A 24,187-nucleotide genomic window follows, 5' to 3' on the forward strand; every position below is an offset into this window, starting at 1 on the left:
CACAGTGCAGATTCCTATCGAAGCCGCGACAGCCGAAACAATGTACAAAAAAATATTAATTTCACTTTTATATTGCCACATAGTTTCATCACAAATAAATGGTGAATTCTGGTGGTTGCATGAAAAGGTGGCCCAATTGCAGAATATAGCGCCACCACAACCAAAGTTCGAAGATATTAGTGAATTCGAAACGGATGAGAGCGCTAAAGTTGTTTTTCGAGATCATTTCGATACAGTCAAAGGCAAGAGTGAGAGTAATTTGAAAGGAAGTGAGAATGACAACTCATTCTCTATTTATTTCAAAGATAAATCTGCCTTGGGAATGCCAAATCAAGAAAACGATTTGAATAAGGATAAACTCATCAATACGGAAAGTGACCAGCCAAAAAATGCTAGTTCTTTTGTATCATTTACTGATCCAACGGCTAGTAGTGCTATGCCAAAAACTGAGGACGTCTTGAACTTTGTTTTTCCGGATGAGAATGATAATGACTTAGAAGAAAATAATAATAAGATTAAAAACCATGAAACTAAATTACAAGAAAGTGCCAAAGACGCCATAAATATACCGAAATCCATTGTAACCGGAGCAGTGAATAAAATACAGGACAGTGAAAGTATTTGTACATTTATTAAAGCAATAAATTGTAGGAACAGTCATGGTATTCCATATTCTTTTAATGGTCGGTAAGCAATCATTAAATAAATCATATAGGGTATTTTATATTTATCATATTTCATCTTTTTAATTCAAATGACAATTATTTGTTATTCTTACAGGCCACTTTCAGGTTCACAATACATACATAACGAGTTAATAGTTTGTTGTATAATGCCCTTAAAAACATATGATAAATCAGAAATATATTTCCCCGATTCCACGAAGCATCACAGGCGATTCCGTAGGTCTGATAACAACGAACGTGAAAACCCGGCTATGAGGCAAAGAAATGCTTTATTGAAGCGTAAATATCAGTTACAAACTTCAGAAGCAAAAATGTCTACAACTACATCCCCAGCGATAACCCAGCGAATAGTTACTCCAGAAGATAATTTTGATCCGTATTGGAATATAAAGAATTTAAAATTTAGAAAACCTTCTTCTCCCGAAAGCATCAGTGCCCAAAACAGTGACTCAAACTTTGATTATAGTAACGAAGAGTACGCAGATGAAGTACCACAACCAGGTGGGTTGATAGGCTCAGAGCATAATAGGGGATGGACACTTATCAAACCTACTGGTGGATATTTTTTTAGTGGCTCAGATGAAGTTAGTCAAGAAGGCGAAGATTCTTTCGGCTATTCTACAATAGATCCAAGACTAGGTGAGCTAATAATTAAAAAAAATATTTAAAATCTTGGAAATTAATGTATTTGTTTTGATATAGTTGTATTTACTTTAAGCTGTTTTAAAAGTCCACATGCCATTCTCTCTTCATAAAAATCGTTTTATTTTTAAATATATATTTTCAAGTAAAAGTAAATAATTTAATTTAATATGTACAGGACGTCCAATGGCGATATCTGAAAGTAGACTAAAACCGTACAAAATTACTCCTGCCGGGGAGAATTCTGGGAGCAGTGTCGTCAGTTTCAGTTCTAAGCCAGACTTTCAAGTTTTACATGGTTTCAAATTACTTAACTTAGTACCGAATAAAACTAGATTTGTACGCAAAACGACTCAGAGTGAATTTCAGAACGATAAGTCGATGGAAATAAACCCATATAAAGCTGCACCCAGTCTAATGGTAGACTATGAGGAGTATGTTGACATGGATGAACAAGTTTATAGGAACTGTGGAAAAAGTTCAAACAATGTTTATGATACTGGTACGTAAAGTTTTATTTAGCCAAAATATTTAAATTTCAGAAGCTTCATCTTTAAGTTTTGTATGTTTTTACGTAGGTATCCGCGTTGCTAGTTCTTTAAAGTTGCTTACTCTTGGTAATACCAGCAAATTGTACCGCACCAAACTACTTACATTACTGTTTCGCTATGCTTGAGTAGAGCTTTTGGTTGTAGCTATAGCATACAATGTAGTGAAACATATTTTTTAGAAAAAGAGCTGAATGAAGTCGGTAAAGGTTCTACTCCTTGGTTGGTCTTGGTCGTCTTAACAAGGAGCCGCCAAAGTATCCTTTGCTATGCAACTTTGGTTCACCCGCGCGCTGCCGTCACAGCCGCAGATTGTGTTCATGGGTACGGTTCTTTTTTCTCATTATATTATAAAAGAAACAGATAGAACATTAGACAGGCTAATACTTACGTACTATTAACTGAAAAGTATTGTTTATGTAATCTTTACCTTATGAAAGTTGTAACAAAATAATAAATATAAGTAGGAATCTAGGTATAAACAGTTAAATAGTTTTATAATTGAATCAATAAATTTATTACAGAACATCAGCAGGTGAAATAAATATAATAGCTGGTATATTTGACCTGTCCGACGATAATACTCCATCTCAACATCGCGTTACAAATGTAATAACTCACCCGCAGTATAAACCTGGACAACTAAATCATAATTTAGCTGTTTTAGTACGTATCATGTTTTATATCTCAAAAGTATTCCAACACTGGTTAAAAGTATAGAACAACTTAGGCTTTGGCTTTGGCTTTGCAGGCAACCATAAGTTAGTCTTACGGTGCCAATAATATTTAAATCACAAATCTATCCCGTCGCCAAACCAGTTTTTTTTTTTTTTCAAAATATTTTGTATATTTTTAGCATTGGACTCGATCATTGATCTTGGGAAGCCTCGTACAACCCGCTTGCATGTCAGATCCTTACCTCGGTGATGAGTGCTACTTTGTAGGTTGGGGCGGCTACGATGAAGGTTTGAAAATCACTTATTACATTTATTATAAACGTCTACTAAAATATTTTTTTTATAATTGATACAAGTATTAAATAATTACTTTCTACATCAGTCTAATTAAAGCTTTATAAACAAATTATTTATTTCATTTTAAAATTATAATATTGCGCTATTAAGCTTGTACCGGTTCATCGATTTTTAATCTGGTAATCTGGGAACTTGCCATTTGTTTTGGAAATGCAACCTGCAAGGCGTGTTTATATAATTTTACCAGAACTGACAGTTGTTAAACATTCTGGCCATAAATGCTGTTACATATTATTTTACGTTTTAATTATTTTGAATTTGGAACACGTAGGAATATTATTTTAAAAACATATTTCCATTTTGCGCCATTTCACATATTTTTTCACGCTCATTATCAAATTACAATACCGAATGTGGTGTTAAAAAAGTGTGTATGGAGCCGTCGGTTTTATTCCAGACACTTCAAAAGCTTGGTATCAGCCGTATGTTCGTATACCGTACTATTAACAGATACAACAACACTTCTGTTCGTCTGTCGAAACCAGAAAAGATCAGGGCACGTTCGTGCTGTTAGAAATCTAACAGCACGAACATTTACAATTACAAAGTCCTTTCGGGAATTTGTAAATACAAATTCCCGCAAGGACGCGTATTATACAACAAGACCTGAAGCTTGGCGCTTATCATCGATGTCCTGTAGGATATGCCCTAAATTAATATTTACACTTAAAGAGTGGATCGATCAAAACGCCTTCTGTCGTAGTTGAAAAGCACAGCAATATAATAATCGATAGAAAAAGTTTCACGATCGGAGAACAAAACGATAAAATGTACGCTCACAGTGCTAAAGCTCTAGTGGTCGGAAAAGTATAACAAGATCATCATCTTGCGTTAGTGATGGTTTGGTGGGGCGTGTCTTATCAACGAGTCAAAACAACAGTTTTTGTGAAAAAAAATTAAAACTTCAGCTAAAGTGTATCAAGACAACTTGAAACATGCTGTAAAACCTCTCAGCTATACACTTTTAAAAAATATACCGTGGACTTTCCAGCATAATCCTGCACCTGGTCACAAGGCACGAACTAGCCAAGCCTGACTTGAAACCAACGTTCCAGAATTTATAAGAGCTGAAGACTGGCCCCCATCTAGCCCAGACCTCAACCCTTTAGACTTCAAATTATGTTCACTTTTAGAGGACATGACCGGTTCATCAATCAGTGGCAAAATGTCCCTACGAACCAGTGCGGCATGTATAAGCTAGGTTGTGATATCGAATAGAATATTTTATTTTTTATTTTTCTGAGACATAAATTTAAATTTGTACATAACGAATAAATTCTAATAAAACAATATTGCTTCATTTAAAAAACAGAAGTAATGGCTGGAGTAGGAAGGTCAATAAAGAAGTATATTTAACTCTGGAAATGGGACCAATACAATCGATTCGACAGATTTCTCCGTGTACCAACTCTGTTTAGGTATTTAATTATACAATAATTGTTTTAGGGATTCGACAAAGGCCGCGTTGGCAGCGAGCGACAATTCTCTCACCGAAAGTGTGCAACGTGCGTCTCAACAAACTTGATGTGAAGCTACCGACTGACGCCTTTTGTGCCTCGGTGAAGACACGGGGGTCTGTGGTAATTCATTTCACATTAAAAATAACATGTGCCGTCTGAAGTCTGTAAAACCCCACTGGGACATTGCGCACACGCGTTTTTGCTTCCTTCGTGAAATAATTGCTCGTTTTTGTTGTCTGCGCATGACTGTATCGTCCGTTCAGATATTATTAAACACGGTATTGCTTTAGATTTTTTTTTAAATTACAGACCGGCGTTGGAGGTCCGCTATTATGTACGAGCGGTGACCGTCAATCCGTAGTGGGAGTGGCCGTCTGGCGAGACGGGCTCATTCTCACGGCACCCGTTCTGGAATGGGCGGCTGGAGCAGTTCGAGACATGCTGAACTAATTTATTTCTTTGGGATACAAAATAATAAAACACAAATAGATTTAAGAAGATTTATTTAGAACCTTCGAAACATGTTTCTTCGTGAGCGACGTCTACGTCACTAATATAAATATTACAATACGAATTTAGCTATCAGAGTAACATTCAAATAAATAAAATCATAAGAACGCTAGAGGCATTTCACTTAGGAACTAAAACTACGAAGGAATCGGAACGTCGAGATCGGAGCCGGAGCTACCTCTCACTTAGATATTTGGCAAAATTAACTGAATCGGGCGTCGATTAAAGTCCACCAAAAATAAATTATCTATACGCATTTATATGATACATATTAATCCTAAGGTTCGCGAAATCTTTGGTCTCGAACTTGAGTTTGGGATTAATTAGACGTAATGTCTTCTAGTCAACAGCCGCGTCACGAAATGAGCGATTAACCCTAATTGTACTAAACTCCTCTAGAAGAGAATCGAATCGCCCGACGATCGAACTAAAACTAGTTAAACTATAATACTTTTACGCGACTGGTGTCGTTCTGTGGATAAGAAGACCCGGTAAAGATTCACAAATTTCTTTTAATCACAACGGCCACCGAGGCCTAATATTTACATACACAGGTGACGGACAGACTTATCGAAAAATAAAAATAAAAAAATCACTATAAATTTTAGAACCAAAATGTCAAAATAACTGCTCCATCAGAAGTAAAACATATAATTTCCAAAAAGTCTGCCAATTTCTTGGTTCACGAGATCACAAAATCACCCTCACGCGATCACCAGAGGCTCGTCGTCGGAGAATCCGTGGATGGGAGGCACGTCGTCGTCTTCTGCCAGAATAATAATAATAATAATTATTGCTTCTGTGAGATCTATCGGTCGCTTGGATTATTGCGCGTATATTAAACTGACCGTGGTCGATGGTGGCCTGCCCCCGGCGGCTGTCGTAGCGGGGCGTGGCAGCCAAGCGGAGGAAGGACCGGTTGAGCCTTCGGTTGCGCAGCAGCACGTGCAGCAGAGCTCCGCCCAGCGCCAGAGCCGCCGCACAGGCCCCGGCCACGCCCCACCACACGGCGCCCGAGGCCGTCGAGAGCCCCTCGGCCTCGGCGCCTGAAGGACAACATTTACGTATTGGACGTTTCCACATTCTCTGATATGCTGAAAATTAACTACTTCGAAAGCTCGGGGATGACTCACCCAGCATCTCGATGGTCTGCACCTCGCTGAGGTCGCTGTAGTATCCGTCGACGACGGTGCGAACGCCCGCGTACAGGGGCCCGGCGGTCCCCACGGGGACGCTCACGAGGAAGGGGGAGAACTCGGTCTCGGCCGTCAACATGTCCTCGGTCGGCCGGAGCAGGTCCTCGGGAATCTCCTTGCTCGAGACGACCACTTGGTACTTCGGTCTGGAAGGATAGGAACCACTACCGACACTGGAAATGAAGCGGCGCCAAAGGAACGCACGAAGAGCACGGAAGAGCATGAGGGAATATTTAAAGACATACTTGAGGGCGTCGTCGTGCTCGGGATGGTCCCAGGACATCATGACGTGGCCGTTGGGCGAGAGCCAGGCCAGCACCCGGCGAGGAGGCGCCAGCTCCCCGCTGCGGGTCTCCGCGCACGAGTCGCGGGAGCCCTTCGCCGCCGTCTGAGGACACGCACTCGATTATATTGAACGCCCACCGAAGCCAAAGCGATAATAAATCTCGCATCTCCCTCACCCGCACGCAAATGTGGTATCTTCCCCCGAGAGGCACCCGCACCATGGTGTGGGACAGAGACACGTTCCGGCTGGCTTCCAGTTGGTAGCGGCTCGTGAGGCCGCGGGTTTTCTCCGTTATCTCTAGCTGCAAATTGATTTCATTTTATCTGTTTTATATGTGATGTTTGAATTAAAAACGATGCATATTTCATTTTGTTTTATCATGGAGAGTATTATAACACCAAAAATTGATAATTAAATTTAAAATAAAATATTGTAACACGCAACGACAGCGAGAACCGGATCTCTCGATGTCTATCATTCCCTTCGAACGTCCGTCGATCATTTTTGCGATTAATCAAACCCCAGTTCTGGGTACTCACCCGGTAGACGACGGGATGTCTGATGACGTCACAGGTAGCCCTCCACGAGATCTTCAAGTGGGATTTCTTCTCGTCATACGCAAACTTCAAGTCCTTGACTGGTGCCCTGAAACGTTTCGTTTACGTAAAAATTGGATATCGAAACGGCCGATGGATAAATGTGAATACTCCACTCGCCTGTCATCTTCCCCGGTGATGACGCCGACGACGGGCGCCAGGGGGCCTCCCCGAAGACCCGCCGTGAACATGTAGGTCTCGCAGGCGTTCAGGCCGTCGATCACGATGCCCGCGTTCTTCGTCATCAGCTTCGTGTCTGAAATGCGCGGGCGAATTATTCGAGAGTCCGTCGCTCGGGATCGCCCGTCGAAGCCTCGTGACGCACCGTTGGCCAATTTGCCGAAGGCGACCTTGAAGTTGGCGATGTCCGTGTAGTGGACTTCGTACTCCGGCTCCTCGGCCCCTTCCTCGGCCGGGGAGGGCGGACTCCAAGACAACCGCACCGACGTGCCCCTCTCCCGGAGCAGCGTCGCCGTCACGTTCAGAGTTTCGGGCGCCTTCCCTCCCGTGGTGACGGGGACGGTGAAGGGTCGGCCGACGACGTCGTCCTTGTAGGCCTTGATGTCCACGTACAGTTGGACGCCCGGGGGGAGGTCGGTCACTGGAAAACGTTCATAATATTTTAATTTGGCGACTAGAGCCTTCGCTCGCGACGCATATGTATTCGAGGCGGAATCGACTCACGCGTGACGTTGTCGGCGTCGGTCTTGAGAGGCTCCGGGTCGGCGTAGTTGGAGGGCAGCCGCACGACGACGACGTAGCCCTCGACGCCCCGCAGCCGGTGCCACCGCAGCGACACCGCAGTGTCGTTGAGCCGGGCCAGGCTGACGTTGACGATCTCGTCCACGTCTCCGACGTCGTCGAACGCCAGGTACGCGATGTCCGTGGAGTTGGAGGAGAACGCCCGGTTGGAGGCCGTCACCTGTCGGGAAAGTGAACGGAGCCGGTGAACAGGCGTAGGGGATCACTCGCGAGCGCGCCCGAGCCGCGACTCACCCAGAACGAGTAATTGGTGTCCGGCTTGAAGTAGGCTTCGAGGGTGTAGGCGACCGTGGCGTTCCCGACTCCGGCCGGGACCACCTTCTCCATGGGGGGCAACGGGGGCACGAAGTACACCGTGTAGTGCGTGATTACGCCCCGCGGGGCCGCGGGCGGGTCCCACAGGAGGCTCACGCGGCTGCCGATCATCTGGCGGACGGTGAGGCGTCGGGGCGGGGACGGTTCTGAAAGCGGACACCCGAATGACGTGCGAGGCTCTGCGTAGGCCCGATCGAAGCGAGGAGAGCCAAATACCTCCTTCTCCGGTGCTCGTGTTCACGTATTTGTGTGAAGCGTAGATCTGGTTCGACTTGCTGTCCTGGATGTAGAACGTCACGTTGTAGTTGGTGTAGGGCTCCAAGTTCGTAAATCTGCGAGGAAAGCGGAGGATCAGAGCGGGCCCGAGAGACCGAACCGCGGTCGGCGGCGGCTCCGACTCACCGATACACGCTGTCGTTGATCCACGTCATGTTCTTCCAGACGCCGTCCGACACCTTGGCGATGGAGGGCAGGAAGTTGTACATCACCAGTTTCTGCTGGGCCATCCAACAGGAGATCAGAAAGCTCGTCGAGTTGATGGTCGACTGGTCCACGCCGATGCTCAGCGGCTGAAAGTCACGCGTCACGATCGATTTCGGCAGAGCGAGGCGGCGGTTCGCTTACGAGGGAAGCGGCATCTAAATTACCGGAGACGGATGCGAGTCGCCGCTGGAGCAGTTGCTCTCGTCGCTTCCGTCGTAGCAATCACTTCTTCCGTTGCACAGCATCGAGGGCCACAGGCACTTGGTGCCGTCGTCGTCGTCGTCGCACTCGATGAACTTGTCCGAGCAGTTTCCGGGACGCGGCAGACTCTGAAACGTCGCAATTTTAATACGAAGGCCGAGGAACCGCGAGACGCGATCCTCTCCGGACGTCCCCCTCACCCGAACGCAGAAGCTCTCGTCGCTCTCGTCGGCGCAGTCGAAGACTCCGTCGCACACCTTGGCGAGGGCGACGCAGCCGTTGCCGTCCTTGCAGGGCGTGCCGTCCCTGTCACATCGCGCGGGAGAGAGCGGGACGGACGAGTGCGCGCATCCGCGCTCGTCGGCTCCGTCCTCGCAGTCCACGGCCGAGTCGCACACCCACGCCAGAGGGATGCACACGCCTGGAGCGACAGTGGCACATCAATGTTTAGGCAAACGTTCGTCTTCGGAGCGTGACCCGTCGCGTTTGGAGTTACCCGGTGAGCAAGTGAACTGGTCCTTCCCGCACTTCTGCTTCTGCCGCGGGTGCTCCGGCGCAGGTTTGGCGGGCTCCACCGGGCCGCAGGCGGCTTCGTCGGAGTTGTCTCCGCAGTCGTCTATGGTGTCGCATTTCCACCTGCATCGAGGGCAGAGCCTTTAGCCTCTGAGCGAGAGAGGGCGACATCCGACCTCTCTCGCTCCAAAATACCCACCAATAAGGCAAACAGTTCCCGTTCTCGCATTTGAACATCCAGTCCAGGCAGGAGCCGTTCGTGTGGAAGTCGGGTTTGTCGTCGAGGCGAGGGATCAGCTTGGAGCGGCCGGTCGACGAGCAGTTCCTCTCGTCCGACGATTCGTGATCCCCACAGTCGTTTTCCCCGTCGCAGACCTGCGTTTTATAAAAATCTCAATTTCATTTTAAAGTGTGTGTATTTTTTTTATATTTACAACAGTGATAAAAACATGTATTTATTGAAAAATAAAACCCATTATTAATAAATTTGTGTTTGGTTTTGTTCGAAGTGAGATCGTTAAAATCGTATTTACTAATAATTTTTTTCCTTGAGGAAATCGAATCCGTAAACCGCGATAAACTCGTAACTTGTTTGTCTTCGTCATATCAAAATAGGTTGTTTACATATATACATATGTTATATTTTTGGGTCTAACAATATTATCGTAAAGCGCTAATTCCGGCCCTCACCCACGAGTTGTAGATGCACTTTCCGCTGGGGCATCGGAACATGTAAGGGGCGCAGGTGGAGTTGAGGCACTTGTCCATGGTTTCGTCTTCGCCGCCGGGGCAGTCCCTCTCCCCGTCGCACACCCAAGAGTTGGGAATGCAGAGGGCGTCGGAGGCGTTCCCGCAGGCGAACACTCGGGAGCTGCAGCTCAGACTGTCGGGGCGTTTCGGTGTTTGATGCTGGAATACGATTCGAAATTGATCTTTGAGGTTTATAATATTGGCTTTTAGGCAGTGAATTTGCCTCCCGCGCCGAGAGACAGACGTGTAGGGACGGTGCACTTACCGTACAATTTCGTTCGTCAGACCCGTCCCTGCAGTCGTTGTCTCCATCGCAGACCCATCTCTTCTCTATGCATTGCCCGTTTTGACACTGGAATTGAGTCTCGGTGCAATTCTGCTTACCGCAATCTAAAAATTATGTTTTGTCCCGAATTAATTATGCAATTAAATAATAAACCAGCCAGTCTTTCGAGCCCGCGTTTAACCAGCCGTTGCGTTACAAAGACGCGTTTGCGTAGCCGTTTAGACGAATCGACGTTACGAAGTCAATCCAACAAAATCCCGCGGGATTGGAAACACTAATGCAGAGCAAATTGTATCAAATAGAAACAGCTATAATGCAACGCACAAATAATACCACCGCGAGTGGGTCCCCGTTCGCGATAGTTCCCGAGGGGACTCGTCCCTTTCAGGAACTATTGGATCGAGCGTTGCGTGCCTTGGCGAGCCGAGACTAAAAGTTGGTTAAAGGCGTATTTCTTGGTTTGTTGGGGAAAGATGTCGTCTCTCTCGCGTACCTGCTACATATTAGCCATATTAATGAATCAGTATTCCGAACCAGCTTTTTATTGACGAATAAATATTTCTAGATCCATAGACGCCAAACGTACCCTTCTCGTCGCTCATGTCTGGGCAGTCGATGTCTCCGTCGCACCTCCATTGGGGCATGTAGCAGCTGGAGTCGGAACAGGCCACCATGGGAGGCTCGCACACGCAGCCCGCCTCGTCCGAGTTGTCTCCGCAGTCGTCGTTGCCGTCGCAGCGCCAGGTGCTCGTCATGCACATGCCGTTCTTGCAGGTGAATTCGTTCTAGAACAACGTTCGCTCTCGTTATTAACGCGATGGTTCGTGTTCGACGTCGAGTTTGAGCGTCGCCTGAAAGACTTACGGGCCCGCACGTTCCGTTCAATTTCGGACACGTCATGTTCGAAGCCGGCGCCAAGCCGTTGGGGCAGAGGCACTTCCCGTCGACCATCTTGAAGCCGTCGGGGCACAGACAGCTGAACTTGTTCCCCGGCGCCCCGAGACAGAGATAGTTGCAACTCGTGTTTTTGTAGGAGCACGCGTTGCTCCCGTGCTGCATGAAGTGCGAGAACACTTTCAGGTCCATCAGGCCGCTGAACGAGTCGTTGATCGTGATGACGTTCGCGCCGGTGTCTTTGTTCGCGATAAATATGGACTTGGCCTTCCAGTCGTCCCAGTACATTTTGTCTTTCAGCACCGCGACCGCGAACGGATGGAAAACTTTCTCGTCGTGCCACAGGATCCTTCTGAAGTACTTCCCTTCCAGATCGGCACTCGCGATGTAGTCCTCCATCGCGTCGACCCAGTATATTCTCTCGGACATTTGGTCGATCGTGATGCCGTTCGGCCACTGGACGACCGGGTTCGTGAACAGTTTCTTGACGTCGGAACCGTCCAAGTTGGACCTGGAGACGGACGGGTTTTTCCTGTCCCAGTCGGTCCAGAACAGGTAGCCGGCCTTCGGATGCACGGCGATGCCTCTCGGCTTGGACAGAACTTTGGAGTCTAAGATCGTCGCCCTCATTCTTCCCTGACTGGATAGATCCGTTCGGACCGCCTCTATCTTCTTTCTCGAACCGTCCACGAAGAAGAGAACGTTGGAGATCCAATCCAACGCCATGCCCTCTATGCTGGCCAAGTCCGTATCGACGATGATCTCCTGTTTTTCCCCGTTGTTGAAACACTGTCGGCTGATTTTATCGACCTCGATGTCGGCCCAATAGATGCAGTTATTCTTCATGTCGAACTCGATCGCCACTATGTTCTGCTGGCCTTTGATCGGAACGACGGTGGAGTTGTCGACGAGGTCGATGCGAGCGATCTTTTCTCGTAAAGCGACCAAGATGAAGCCGGGCGGTTCCTCGAGAGGGCAAGGGATCAGGTCCGGTTCGTAAGGTGTGTAGTAGGGCGTCATGCAAACGTCTCCATCGATCTTCCGATAGCCCTTCGTGCGCTTGTAGAAGTGTCCGGGCTCGCACTCCGGCGGAACCGCGTAGGGGTCGTATTTGTCCGCCGGAATGGACTGGTTGAAAATGCAGACGTTGTTCGAATTGATAAATCCAAAATCGCACTCGTAGTCTCTTCGGCCGCACTCGCAGCGCTCTCGTCTGACGGAGCGAACGTAGGAAACGCCGTTGTAGCAGTCGGCGTGCGGAAGTCGCCTTTGGAAGACATCTCTCTTTCCGAGGACGCAAGACACGGTGGAGTTGGGTGGCGAAGGAGACCAGAATTTGTAGTCGCCGTCGGTACAGTTACGGTCGAAAGCTTTCATCAGTTCAATGGTGATGATGATCCATTGGTGCTGCTCGTTTGCCGATCCGAACATGGTGAATGTAGTCGTGTTCTCGCCCGGCTCCGTCATGAGACCGTAAATGCGCAGCTCGTCCTCGTTGAATCTGTAAATAAGTATTTGGTTATCAATTGGGTTCCCGGTACAGCCTTAACCACTGAAGTATTTCTATGGCAGATTCTAAAACCACGGACAGAACTTTGGGGGCTCTGTCCAAGGTTTAGGGATTTATTAAATTGTTACAATTTTCACATTGCTAAATTATGGCTTTTTTGGCAAAGCAAGAACTAAACCACTCACTCGTATGAATTCCACTCCATGCCTTCATTGGTGGAATACAGTATCCTTCGTGTTTCGCCCCTGGATTTAAAGTATTTAACGGCCACGAGTACGCCGCCGTGGTCTCCGTAGTTAAAGAAATAATAGTCCTTGAGAATCCTCTTCCACGTGAGACCCGCGTCTCGGCTGAGGTACACTCCAGGGATGCCTTTGAGGGACTTGCCCATCACACCGGTGGCCATTATGATGCCTGGAGCCGATTTCGAGCTCATGATGCTGGCGGATCTAGAAACGACGTAAGATAAAATTAACAAGTAGTATATCGCCGCACCGATGTTACCTGATTAAACACTTACGGCCTTATGACACGGACCCAAGATTATAAGTTAATTAGGTTAACAAAAATCCAAAATGGTAACAAACACAGTATCTTAAGTCCACGTTTTCTAAGGGTTTTGTTTATAGCAACACCAATGCAAACGTTGCCATTCATTATATTTGAATAAGGCTCAAATGACGTGGTTTCACCCCCTTAACTCTAATAAAACACGATGCATTAATCTGTTAAACCCTTCAGATCGCATATAAGCATTGTTGAGTAAAACCTACAAGCGTTCAGGAAAACTATTCCCACTCATCAAACAATATAACACCAGAGTGCCGTAAATGAAAATAAGTGAAAATCGTGGCGGCAAGTATTTTTTAATTTTCCTCAATTATGTGCACACACATAAACACATACAAATAACTAATGTCTTCTACATAAAATACGCAACACTTTTGTAGTAAATTAAGCCACCCGCCGTCATAAACGGGTAAATCTAAATATGTAGTAGAATTCTCCATTAATTCTAAGCCCAGGACGTGATAAAAACTCGTGCAAATGATATGAGGCTGTGATCCAATGAATGACGATGAAGAAAAACTCAAAAAGCACCCTTGTTTTGCAAATCTAAATACCACCCTAAACATAACGCACAAAAAGCATTCTCTATAACTCTCTCTTTTACCTCAAATCGTTATTTATGACATTTCCCGGGGGGCTGTAAAAAAGTTATTCCTTAATTACCAATGACTTCAATCAATTGTTTATAAACTAAGCCGAGTTATTAATCTTATTTGGATTGGAGATAGAAACGTACTTAAAAAATAAATCAACATACAAATTAGGTCTGATAAGGTTATCTGATTACCGCGTTCAATTGATACGGCAAATATTAAGTACGATAACCTTTTTTTATTTGTTTACTCTAAACACAGTATTTTCACATAATTAATCAAATAAATCTAAAAAAGGTGCGTCTACGTAATTCCATGCCGATCGGATGTTGTTGCCTGAAATATATTAATTTCAGGCAATTTATTGAAAATGTTTAACGGTTATTTACAAGCAAATGTAAACAAACACATAAACAACTGAGTTACATAACGGCCACACTCTAATCGATTCCTAAAACAAGATTAAAAATAATAGGATTTTCCCGTTTGCACACTTCCATGAGAAAAGCGAACACACGCAAAACACAATCTTATTATTACTGGGATTAATATCAAAATTCCAGAAATTTCCCGCTGACAGAGATGACTTCAAATTGAGCTGATTAAATTATCCTCACCTTGTAACTGGATATAGCTGACTGAACTTCTGACATAAATGAAGACTGCACGAGTTCTCTATGTGGCAATTGAAGGGTTTACCTGTAAAATACATGCATTTGAATAATCTTAAAATAGTCAAAAATAAGTGTGATCAGATAAAATGTCCGTTTATCTGGTTGTTTCTTTACGGTTCGTAATTCAGCAAATGCAGTCACCAAACATTTTATGGAAAAGGAGTACATCCAAATCCGCGACATCGTTTACAACTACCAACTTGTTTTATTGACCAAAATCAAAGGTGCCGGCTGAATTCTGTAGTATTTAGTACTTAATGACAACGTCATCGGCTTTAACGGCCAAATATGAGTGAACCCTTCGATGTCCGTATAAATTTTTTGCTGTATTTCTGTTTCATTGAGTATCAGGGTTATGGTCAAGTTTAATGTAACCAAAACATTTCTTATATTTAGCTCGATTCAGACTGTTTAAAATAAATACAAAACAATAAATGATATCATGACTCGTAAGTGAAAAATACAATAGAACAAAAATCATGACTCATTCAGTAATCAATTACTCATATTATTTTCACATTTAAAATTCGTAATCTAAGTAGGATATTTGTTGCGGCATCAATAGTAGGTATAAAACTATGTTATTAGGTTCATAATCATCATACTGAGATATAAACAGATCGTATATTATATATCTTAGGTATAACAATGATTTTATCAGCAATGCAATCAATTGTAACAATAATACAAAAATTACAGTAGAGAGAATAAAGCATAAAAATAATTTCTTTAAATAAGTAATAATAAATCTTAAGACATTTTAGTCGTACAATTAAACATTTATAAGTAAAAATTACAAATCTAGTTTCGACGACTATTTATTTATTTTTTAATTGATTGTTCAAGTCTTGATAAACAAATTTAAGTGCGGTTATTTAATTAAAATAAAACACTTAAACCCACTATATTTCATAAGTCTCGTCGCTTACCATTTTCATCTTCAACGGGTGGCGAAATCGGTGACCAGGTGACTCCGTGGTCATATGTGATCAATGAGACCAAATGTTCGGGTTCAATACTTTCCACCAATGATTTGGAGTTAATTTTAGACGCTATGTAGATGCCTTTTAAACCTTCTACCCGATAGAGGTCGGTGAAAGGATCTTCAGTTACATCTCTGAAAAACGAGGGGAGACATCAAGAAATAGTCGACACTAAAAAAGGGAAATTATATTGAAACACTACTGTAGACCTGTTTAATACTGAATATTTATTAAGAAGCGAAAACGGGATCCAGCCACTCTAATCGTATAAAGCTACTAACCGTTTTACTCAAAAGCAAATGATTTATTTATAGATGTATTTTTATTGCAACCTGGCCATACGCCACGGAGTTATAAATTACAAAGAATATGCATCCACCGTACGGTCCTTCAACTTCCTATACTTTTTGAGTAATTATCTATGCTATTTTTATTTATTTTCCTGTTGTTATGAGTTGCATACGTGCCAAGGTTATATTAACAAGATACACCAGTGTCGAAAGACATTTTATTTACGAGATTTTTAATTTTAATTTAATTGATGTTTTTTCTTTAATCTATCATTGGATTATAGAAATGGATAGTCAAATCATGATCAATCAATGGATAGAAAATATAGAGAGTCGACATTAGAGAGAAATATGTTTACTTAAATTCAGTTAATATGTGTACTCGTACATAAAATAAATCATAATGTGTCATACCAAGTGATAACAATGTTTATGTATAGGGCTGGAAATAAATTGGTTTACGCTTTGTTGCACAACATATTTTAATTAAAAGAAAGTTATTTAAATATCATAGTATGTATGTATCGGGCCTTTTGTTACATATGTTAAATGTTTCCAATTAACTATTAGATACTACATAGATAATGTCTTATGATAAGCGCTGCGTTAAAAATCGTAAATAATTGACAATTCACTCGACATTTAATTGAATCGTGAAAACGTAACTTAAATTAAACACTCGCATAAATATACCAGTCTAGTCTTAAGCAACAGGAAAACACGAAATAGATTATAAATGCTTTTAAAAGGTCAATAAATTTTGAACAAATTAAAGTTGAACGGAAACATGATGCATGTTTTGCAAATTACTTAAAAATAACACAACACGTATTTCCTAGAATTTCATTAATTTTCACGTTGTACTTATAATATCGGTGTATCAAGATACTTTGCCTGTGCCAGTAACTTTTTTTGAGGTGGAGGAAAGCCCGCGCATTATATGTTTTGGCGAATAATCTCTAGGTAAGATCTCTTCCAGCCAACTTAATAAATTACAATGACTAATATAATATAACAAAATAAAAATATAATAATTCCAAACGGCTAAGAATTTTATCTTCTTCTGTAGGTTCAAAGTTCGTTCTCTCTTAAACATAGTTTCAAATAATATTACCTAATATAGTTAACACAAATTTACACAATTACTTTTATGAACTCCATTCGTAAGACATCTCTTTGATAAACAGGTTCGAAGATTTAAAATGGGACATTCCAGTGTCGGCTAGTGAAAATTGTACGTGACTACTAGCCAAAAGAGGTATATACACTTTGTGTTGTAATGAAATTACTATACAAAGTGTATATACCTCTTTTGTGTTATTAGAGAATTGACCTCTGTTAAAGATTACATTCGGTAGATAAATGCTGTTTTTTCCTGTTAAAATTTTAATCACGTGATACTTACTCAAGCCAGCTGTTCTTGAAATTGCCCTCCGGAAAATAGCACAGAATCTGCTTCAAACTCAGCACGAAATTGTATTTAGTGAAATTTTTACTAATTTCTGACACATATAAGTTTGCTACGTTCTCCGTGTGCATGACAGATACAAATATACGTTTGTCTGTCACATCCGCAATATGAAACTTCCTAAGATCCAACTCGGTTTGGAATTCCGCTTTGTAGAAGGGACCTCGTTGGTATGAGATGTATAGGTCTATGTTTTTTTTCTGAAACAAGAACATGCAGTTCACTATACATTAGTTTTTAATAGAGGAAAATTTAAGCATAAACGTCTGACGTATTACGGATAATGTTTATTTTTAAACTTTGCAAAACAAAAAACGTTAAAAGGACGTTATCTCTTTGGATGGGCGTATGATAGGTTGATTCGTATGGAGTTTTCAGAATATATATAATATATTCCAAGTGGCAAAAATTCGTAGCGACAAAGTTGCATAAATGAACTTATTAAAAAATATAATGTTAAACTCAATTATAAGATAATTTGTATATAAATAAAATGAATGAATAAACATTACAAATATATTTACGACAACAAATATGATTAAAAAGATTATAGTCGCACGTTTGTATTGTACGGTGTAGCGTGGCTGGCCATACTATGAGCGTGCCTTAGAACATAATATTGAACATTGAGGTATTTATTCCTTGTTGTTATTAGTAAAGGTTTTTTCAAATAAATACTATAGATAATATTAAATTATACACATTTTAAGTCTTACACAGCTGTTACCGAAAGCAGAGGTACAGACAGTCGCAAGCATCGGTTCATCATTAGGTGCAAATAACTACGTTAATAGCATACCAACCCTAGCACAAACACTATAATTACGAAATAGTATTTTTTTTCCATATTGTAAACAATTGTACTGCACCATTTATATTCAATCTAAGAAGCACAAGGGCAAGAACCTTTTAATGAAGCAAAATTGATTTAATGATTTGCTTACTACTAACGCAACTTTTATAATAGGTCTGTTGTTACCGAGGCTATTGGGTTGCAAACATACAAAAAGCCAATGCTCACTAATTGTACATATATCCTACTAAACATATACGATAACGTTTTTGTTACATAGACGCAGCTTCTAATTAAAATTATGATATTTCTTTTGTATAACCTTTAACTGATGTATGTAAATTAAACAATAAACAGACTAATAAGGTAATAACTAACATTAAATTGTACTTAATATTTTTATTATTTAAAGAGAAAGTTAATTGTGTAAACCGCATTTGTTTCTAGATAGTGACGATGGAACTAGTAACTTGGACATTCGTATTTATAATTGTAATGACACATCTACGCATTGCTATTTACTGCATGGCTATGATATACCTATACCTACCTACTTTTACCTATTAATATGTTCCGAAAACGTACGAGGAATGCAAATATAAACTTAATCAAAACACAAATATAAAGAACGAACTGTTACGATTCAGAATAATAATGAAATGTGTTTTTGCTCGATAAAATACATAATTAATATAACTAATATAGTGAGTATTTAAACTCCTCCCAAATGGCTCGACCTTCGACCTTTCCATTTTCGTGTAATTTAGTGCGCATATCGGTTAGGTCTTCGAATCGGACAACATCTAATTTTAATCCTCCGAAATGTTAGGATGGGGATCACCCCTAAATTTTTTGTTTTTATTATATTATGATACAACATGCAAAAATACATATAACCCTTAATTTTCACCACTCTACGATCAACCTCTATTTTGATTTAATTTAAATAAAAACTTATAACTACAAATGATTTCTGAGATTTATATAGAGAAATTCACAGAAAACCGAACAGTCTCTGTAGTAGGGTAGCATAACAAAATTTTCCATGTTGATATGTACTAAAAAGGTAGGCTAAGAAAAATCACACTAAAGATAAACGAAGTTAGCGGAGGCTAGGGTAATTATAAAACCAAGATTTTTATAAAAAACAGACCATTGGGTTTACCATAATTCATATAAATAATATGTCTCAATATATAACTACTATTATTGTTGCTGATTAAATGTTTGCTTATCTTTATCATAAACAAGGTGTCAAATTATTACGCATGGACAAAACAAAACAACATCAGTGGATTAGATTACACAATGTAACTAGAGTCAATATGATTTTATTTGTGAACACGATCATAATAGTCTTCATTAGCTTCCCGGTAAAAATTTGTATATTTTATCACATGTGAAAAATAACGAACACAGATAAGACTAGAAACTCGTCATCTTCGCGGTTAAAATTTTAATTCAATTACAGAAATGATTCCTAAGTACATCTTCTAGAACAATACATGAAACTTCCTAGATGGGAGCAATGAATGTGAACGCGACAAGTACCTACATATTATTCACTTGACAAACCACTTTTGTCAAGAGGATATTTTGTAATATATAGCGACCTGTTAAAATAAGTCATCGTACGTAAGATATATAATATGTATGTTTGTGAGGGCAGTGTAAAGGTTGAGCTTGTAATTTACAACATTAAGGGTCTGTTTCACAATGTATTGATAAATTACCAAATAGCTATTCAACACATAAGTAAATTATTTGGAAGATAAAAGTTCCGAATAAGAAACTTCGCGATTCATGACAAATAGCGCTATCTGACAGTCGTGAAACGCAACAAATACTAGTTTATCCTACCAATAAGTAATAAATAACTTATTTGGAACTTATCCGGATATTGTGAAACAGACCCTTTATGTATAGTTTCGTGCGTATTAAACCAACAACAACCCTTTACCGGTTTTGGCCTAAGGATGCATCTGTTTCATCATTTTTAATTAGATAATCGACGATTTTTAATGTAATTTTTGTTATCGATGTTTATCTGCACCTTCCGAGTGTGTGTTCCAAGTGTTAATTGCGCACTTTCAAATAAAATCCATTACGTCACAGCCGGGATTAGCAGGGCGGCCGCAGGGTACATGCTTTTCAAACTACTTTACTTACAATTCAGTACTGTAACATTATGAGCAATCTTCATTATTCACTCCTGTTTTTTACCGCTAAATGTTTCAATTACGGTTTTCAGTAGTATCACAATTTAAATTAAATACGTATCAAAATTAATATAAAACGAACTAACTCCGATCTCCGTCTTTTGACCGTTCGTTTCCTTGTAATTTTTTTCAAGGACGCAAACAAGTTGTTATTAGTAAAGCTTTTTAACATAATTATGCGCAACTTGCGTATTTAATGCATGTCTAATTAATAACGACGCTTCAATCAAATTTTTTATAATCACTTAAATAATGTTTATTTAATATACATATATTCTATATTATCTGTTGATTATTGACGGAATGAAACTCAAACGCATGAAAAAATTATCAATTATCTCGAGTAAAGTTAAAGGTATTCATACAGCACGGCTGGCAATTCTAATATTCACTTTCTAATATTTAAAACTAGACACGTCACTTTATTTCCTCAGAGTTTTAAGAAGTGAATTAAAATGTTAACACTAAATGACCGATCATGTTAATATTATGCGGTATGATATCATAGAAATACTGAGAATTTGTTGAAACACAGCGAACCTTTGACCAAAAGATCCATAATAAAACGATTGATGCGGCGGATGTGAATATTACGTTTATCGGTGAGTGTAATAATGACATATGAGAGCATTGATACCAATAGAGACTGTAATTGAGATATGCTAATACATATTAATGCTAGGTCAGTTACTTCATAGAACGCGACAATGTTAACTTAAACTAAACAACTTAAAAAAACGCAAAAAATAACTTATTTATGGACATAACATAAGTATGAAACAAAAAAAGGTTACTCACCGAGGCCGATTCTCGTGTTGCAAACATGAAATCGCCTTTAATTTGAAAGTCCTTCGCGAAGTCGAACAGCCTCTCCGCTTGGCTCATATTCGCAGGATCATTGACTTTCAGCACATTAGACGTGTTGCGCGGCATCCATCGTTCCAGATAAAACATTTTGGGAAAGTCCGGACCGGAGGACCAGGAGAAGGTCTTAACAAAACTCTGGATAAGCTTGAAGGTCTTTCCACCGTCGACAGTGAGGTAAAGCTAAAATCATTTTACTTATTGAGCTAAAATTGTAACCATAAAGTTAGTGTTAATTTAATTAGCATTGAAAATTAATTTACATATCTTGATAAGCAGTTGCTTTCACCCTTGAGTCTTGTAAGAGTCTGAGTCTTGTGGTTGTAATTAAAATAAATGCATTATTGGGCAGTCTTATGTAGTACAGTGGTAGTAGTAGAAGCCTATTATTGCAAAAAAAGGCGCGTTTTCAGAATAACAGAAGTGACATTTCCTGTTTTAGTCAATAGACAGAGTAGATAACGTACGTCATGGCGTATGTAATTATTGCTTCGACGGGCACATCCAATAACTAATCCTCCAGATTATATACCAAACCCCAAAAAACAATATTTTCAACAAGATGATCGACGATAGTGAGGTTAACGTAGCGAGTGCGCTACTATTACTAATAACCATGACCTTAACTCACTAGATAAGCATTGTTGATTACAAAATCTGTTAAATAATGTTTCTTTATATGATAAACGAATTTATTATTTTAAAAATACTCACATTTCTACTTGAATTGGTTTTGTCTAATATAACAAATCTGACAGGAAACTCCTCATCAAAAGCCAATTCGTTGGGATGGAAGGACAAATCGGTTCTATGAATAGTATGTCCATTGTCATTTGTTGTATACAGCTTCATATTTGTAGAGTCAATAAATACACACTAAAACCAATGATAAATTAATCTATACTAATATTACAAAGTTTTGTTCAGATTACCTCTTTTGTGTTGGAAGGGAAATCTCCGAATCTACTAAATTGATGTTAATTTAAATTTCTTTAGCAAACCACATTGTTTATGTGAGGCATAGGCTATATAATAAAAAATCAGAGAAAAATTTGTAAATCAAATATGTTTCTTATGAATGCTGCCTTACCAATTAGATAACATATAATTAAGTTCTAGAGAAAATTTGATAATGCTTACAAAAATGCAGTATAGTCCTCCTCATTAACATCAACTCAAGTTAGTCAAAAATGACAGCACACAGAATTTAATGTGGTTTAAATATCTATAATTATTGATAGATCAACAAAGAAAATATATAAATTTTCCAAGGTTTATGGTTGAGCATTGTTGTTAATAATTTACAAGTTTTATTTGTAATTAAAAGATTATGCTTCTTGAAACATAAAAATCACATAATCCAAATGTTCCGACCAGGTATTGTGTATTTTTGTTTCAGGGAACATCTTTTGCAAGTTTCAAACCACTACAGTTAAATTTGGGTCTCCCTTGTAAGGCTCTTAAACTATTTATCATTTAGAAAGTAAAAAAAAAGTATACACATAGTAAAAATAAATTCTAAAAAAATTGTATTAGTAGTAATGGTTAAAAAATTTTTTTTACTACCTCCATAACAATAAGAGTTCAGGAAACATTTTAAAGTCACCTTTCTTTATAAGTTCATAAACCTGACATCTATAATCAAAAACTCATCATTCATTTATGACAAGCTTTTGTTCTCTGTAGGACATTTCTACAACCTTGAATTGATAATCATGATAAAAAATAATATTTACAAGAAATTAAACACTTACAAATTCCGGATATTTAGGATGATTGAAGAACTTGTCCAGCTGTGCATATCCACTATCTGGTGCATCACTGAGTTTAAAATTCTCAGTCTTGTTAGTAAAATTCTTTCCATAATCATATGAGATGTACAAAGCTGATGGTGATATGGTACCTTTGTTTCTTGGGCTAGAATCTCTTGCCAAGCAGATAATAACATTTGATCCTTCCCCAACCCAATGAACCATTAATTGTTGGTGACTATCATTTAGGTGGGTAGTCTAAAAGAGATGAAAAATTTCATAGAGCTATAATATAATTTTCAATGACAAAGAAACATTTTTTGGCAAAGGAATCAATATTCGTCATTGATATATATGTATGAGTAGCATTTTAACAAAAGTAAACAACAAAACGCCAAGTCATGTTCTAGTATATTTAAAGTTTATTCTACATAAAATTTCTTAAAATAAATTGTACTGAAAATAAAAAATAAGAAAATCATGAAAATTTTAGCAAGTTACTAACGTCCACAATAACAAATAGCTTAGGGGAGTGATTGAATTTAATAAGGAAATAGCAAGTTACCCATGTACTGATGTTTTTAGTCGAAGACGGTGAACTCAGCGTTGCATCTCGCTTTATCCTTTCATTTACATCATACTCCGTACCTTCATTTATTCTATTTATTACAGTTACTTTACGAGAACTAAGCGGGTCTGATGCCACGTACAGTGTAGGCTCATATTCACAAGTCACGATACCAGAAAATATATAAAGCACTACAATTACACTAAATAATCGTCCTAAAGATTGAAACATTTTGTCATCACTAAAAGTTAGTTGATTGATCCAGACACCAATACAATTTAAACTCCGAATGGCAACTAACAACAAAAAGCCGATTTCTCTACGAATTTCTACCACTCAAATGATGACACCTTCACCAAAACAATCAACAGAAAAGTGACATTAGATAGTTAGAAAACTCATTGAGAATGTTCTGTCAATGTCATACTTCATAAGGTATGACATTATGGGATGTTCTATATTTTTATAAATCACAACCCATTTTTATCTTTGTTAAATTGATATATTTCTTCACAAATTAATGACATAGAGAAAAATTAAGTGATAGTGCAAGATCCCTCCCGCCGCCTGAGTGATATGTTAAAAAATAGATCTTATTACGTGCCTCTATATAAATTTATCAAAAATACAGTGGGAAAATTATAATAAACCAAATAAAAGTACTCAAGACTTGGCCTAAAGGTCTAGATACCAGGCCATAAACTCCAAAAAAAAAAATTCTTCACAAACAACGGTAATTAAT

At 39.8% G+C, this 24,187-nt stretch overlaps 2 protein-coding genes across 5 annotated transcripts in view; one reads left to right on the plus strand and one right to left on the minus strand.

Moving 5' to 3' along the window:
* Nucleotides 1–4,863, plus strand: LOC110998315. The gene is made up of 8 exons (XM_022266873.2): nucleotides 1–687; nucleotides 781–1,325; nucleotides 1,507–1,830; nucleotides 2,059–2,200; nucleotides 2,401–2,542; nucleotides 2,733–2,841; nucleotides 4,357–4,490; nucleotides 4,680–4,863. The coding sequence occupies exons 1-8, from the start codon at nucleotides 41–43 to the stop codon at nucleotides 4,818–4,820; spliced, it is 2,184 nt and encodes a 727-aa protein (XP_022122565.2). The 5' UTR covers nucleotides 1–40; the 3' UTR covers nucleotides 4,821–4,863.
* The window catches only part of LOC110998314 (40S ribosomal protein S19a), a 26,594-nt gene continuing 7,263 nt past the window's right edge, over nucleotides 4,857–24,187 (minus strand). Inside the window, exons 6-34 of one of the 4 annotated variants that reach the window (XM_045630759.1) lie at nucleotides 23,443–23,686; nucleotides 22,881–23,135; nucleotides 21,841–22,002; nucleotides 21,061–21,309; nucleotides 17,188–17,450; nucleotides 15,439–15,626; nucleotides 14,453–14,534; nucleotides 13,847–13,879; nucleotides 12,858–13,121; nucleotides 11,133–12,663; nucleotides 10,855–11,053; nucleotides 10,248–10,372; nucleotides 9,923–10,141; nucleotides 9,432–9,607; nucleotides 9,216–9,355; nucleotides 8,920–9,140; nucleotides 8,683–8,847; nucleotides 8,438–8,604; nucleotides 8,252–8,367; nucleotides 7,955–8,181; nucleotides 7,643–7,880; nucleotides 7,284–7,559; nucleotides 7,079–7,214; nucleotides 6,902–7,007; nucleotides 6,538–6,663; nucleotides 6,322–6,464; nucleotides 6,014–6,240; nucleotides 5,729–5,926; nucleotides 4,857–5,646 (exon numbers count right to left, since the gene is read on the minus strand). In XM_045630759.1, the coding sequence (XP_045486715.1) occupies nucleotides 5,585–5,646; nucleotides 5,729–5,926; nucleotides 6,014–6,240; nucleotides 6,322–6,464; nucleotides 6,538–6,663; nucleotides 6,902–7,007; nucleotides 7,079–7,214; nucleotides 7,284–7,559; nucleotides 7,643–7,880; nucleotides 7,955–8,181; nucleotides 8,252–8,367; nucleotides 8,438–8,604; nucleotides 8,683–8,847; nucleotides 8,920–9,140; nucleotides 9,216–9,355; nucleotides 9,432–9,607; nucleotides 9,923–10,141; nucleotides 10,248–10,372; nucleotides 10,855–11,053; nucleotides 11,133–12,663; nucleotides 12,858–13,121; nucleotides 13,847–13,879; nucleotides 14,453–14,534; nucleotides 15,439–15,626; nucleotides 17,188–17,450; nucleotides 21,061–21,309; nucleotides 21,841–22,002; nucleotides 22,881–23,135; nucleotides 23,443–23,686 (6,538 nt within the window). In that variant the 3' untranslated portion in view covers nucleotides 4,857–5,584. Of the gene's footprint in view, nucleotides 5,647–5,728; nucleotides 5,927–6,013; nucleotides 6,241–6,321; nucleotides 6,465–6,537; nucleotides 6,664–6,901; nucleotides 7,008–7,078; nucleotides 7,215–7,283; nucleotides 7,560–7,642; nucleotides 7,881–7,954; nucleotides 8,182–8,251; nucleotides 8,368–8,437; nucleotides 8,605–8,682; nucleotides 8,848–8,919; nucleotides 9,141–9,215; nucleotides 9,356–9,431; nucleotides 9,608–9,922; nucleotides 10,142–10,247; nucleotides 10,373–10,854; nucleotides 11,054–11,132; nucleotides 12,664–12,857; nucleotides 13,122–13,846; nucleotides 13,880–14,452; nucleotides 14,535–15,438; nucleotides 15,627–17,187; nucleotides 17,451–21,060; nucleotides 21,310–21,840; nucleotides 22,003–22,880; nucleotides 23,136–23,442; nucleotides 23,790–24,187 lie in introns of those variants that run through there. The other 3 variants (XM_045630756.1, XM_045630755.1, XM_045630757.1) reach the window with 3 other exon arrangements.

This window comes from Pieris rapae, chromosome 13 (genome assembly GCF_905147795.1).
Source record: "Pieris rapae chromosome 13, ilPieRapa1.1, whole genome shotgun sequence".
NCBI classification, from domain to species: Eukaryota; Metazoa; Arthropoda; class Insecta; order Lepidoptera; family Pieridae; genus Pieris; species Pieris rapae.

Bases quoted from the DNA above. Each gene is read 5' to 3' on its own strand.
- LOC110998315 (XM_022266873.2), top strand. From the start codon at position 41: ATGTACAAAAAAATATTAATTTCACTTTTATATTGCCACATAGTTTCA. The intron at 2,201-2,400 runs GTACGGTTCTTT...AATTTATTACAG, and splicing joins GCCGCAGATTGTGTTCATGG to AACATCAGCAGGTGAAATAA. The intron at 2,543-2,732 runs GTACGTATCATG...GTATATTTTTAG, and splicing joins ATCATAATTTAGCTGTTTTA to CATTGGACTCGATCATTGAT.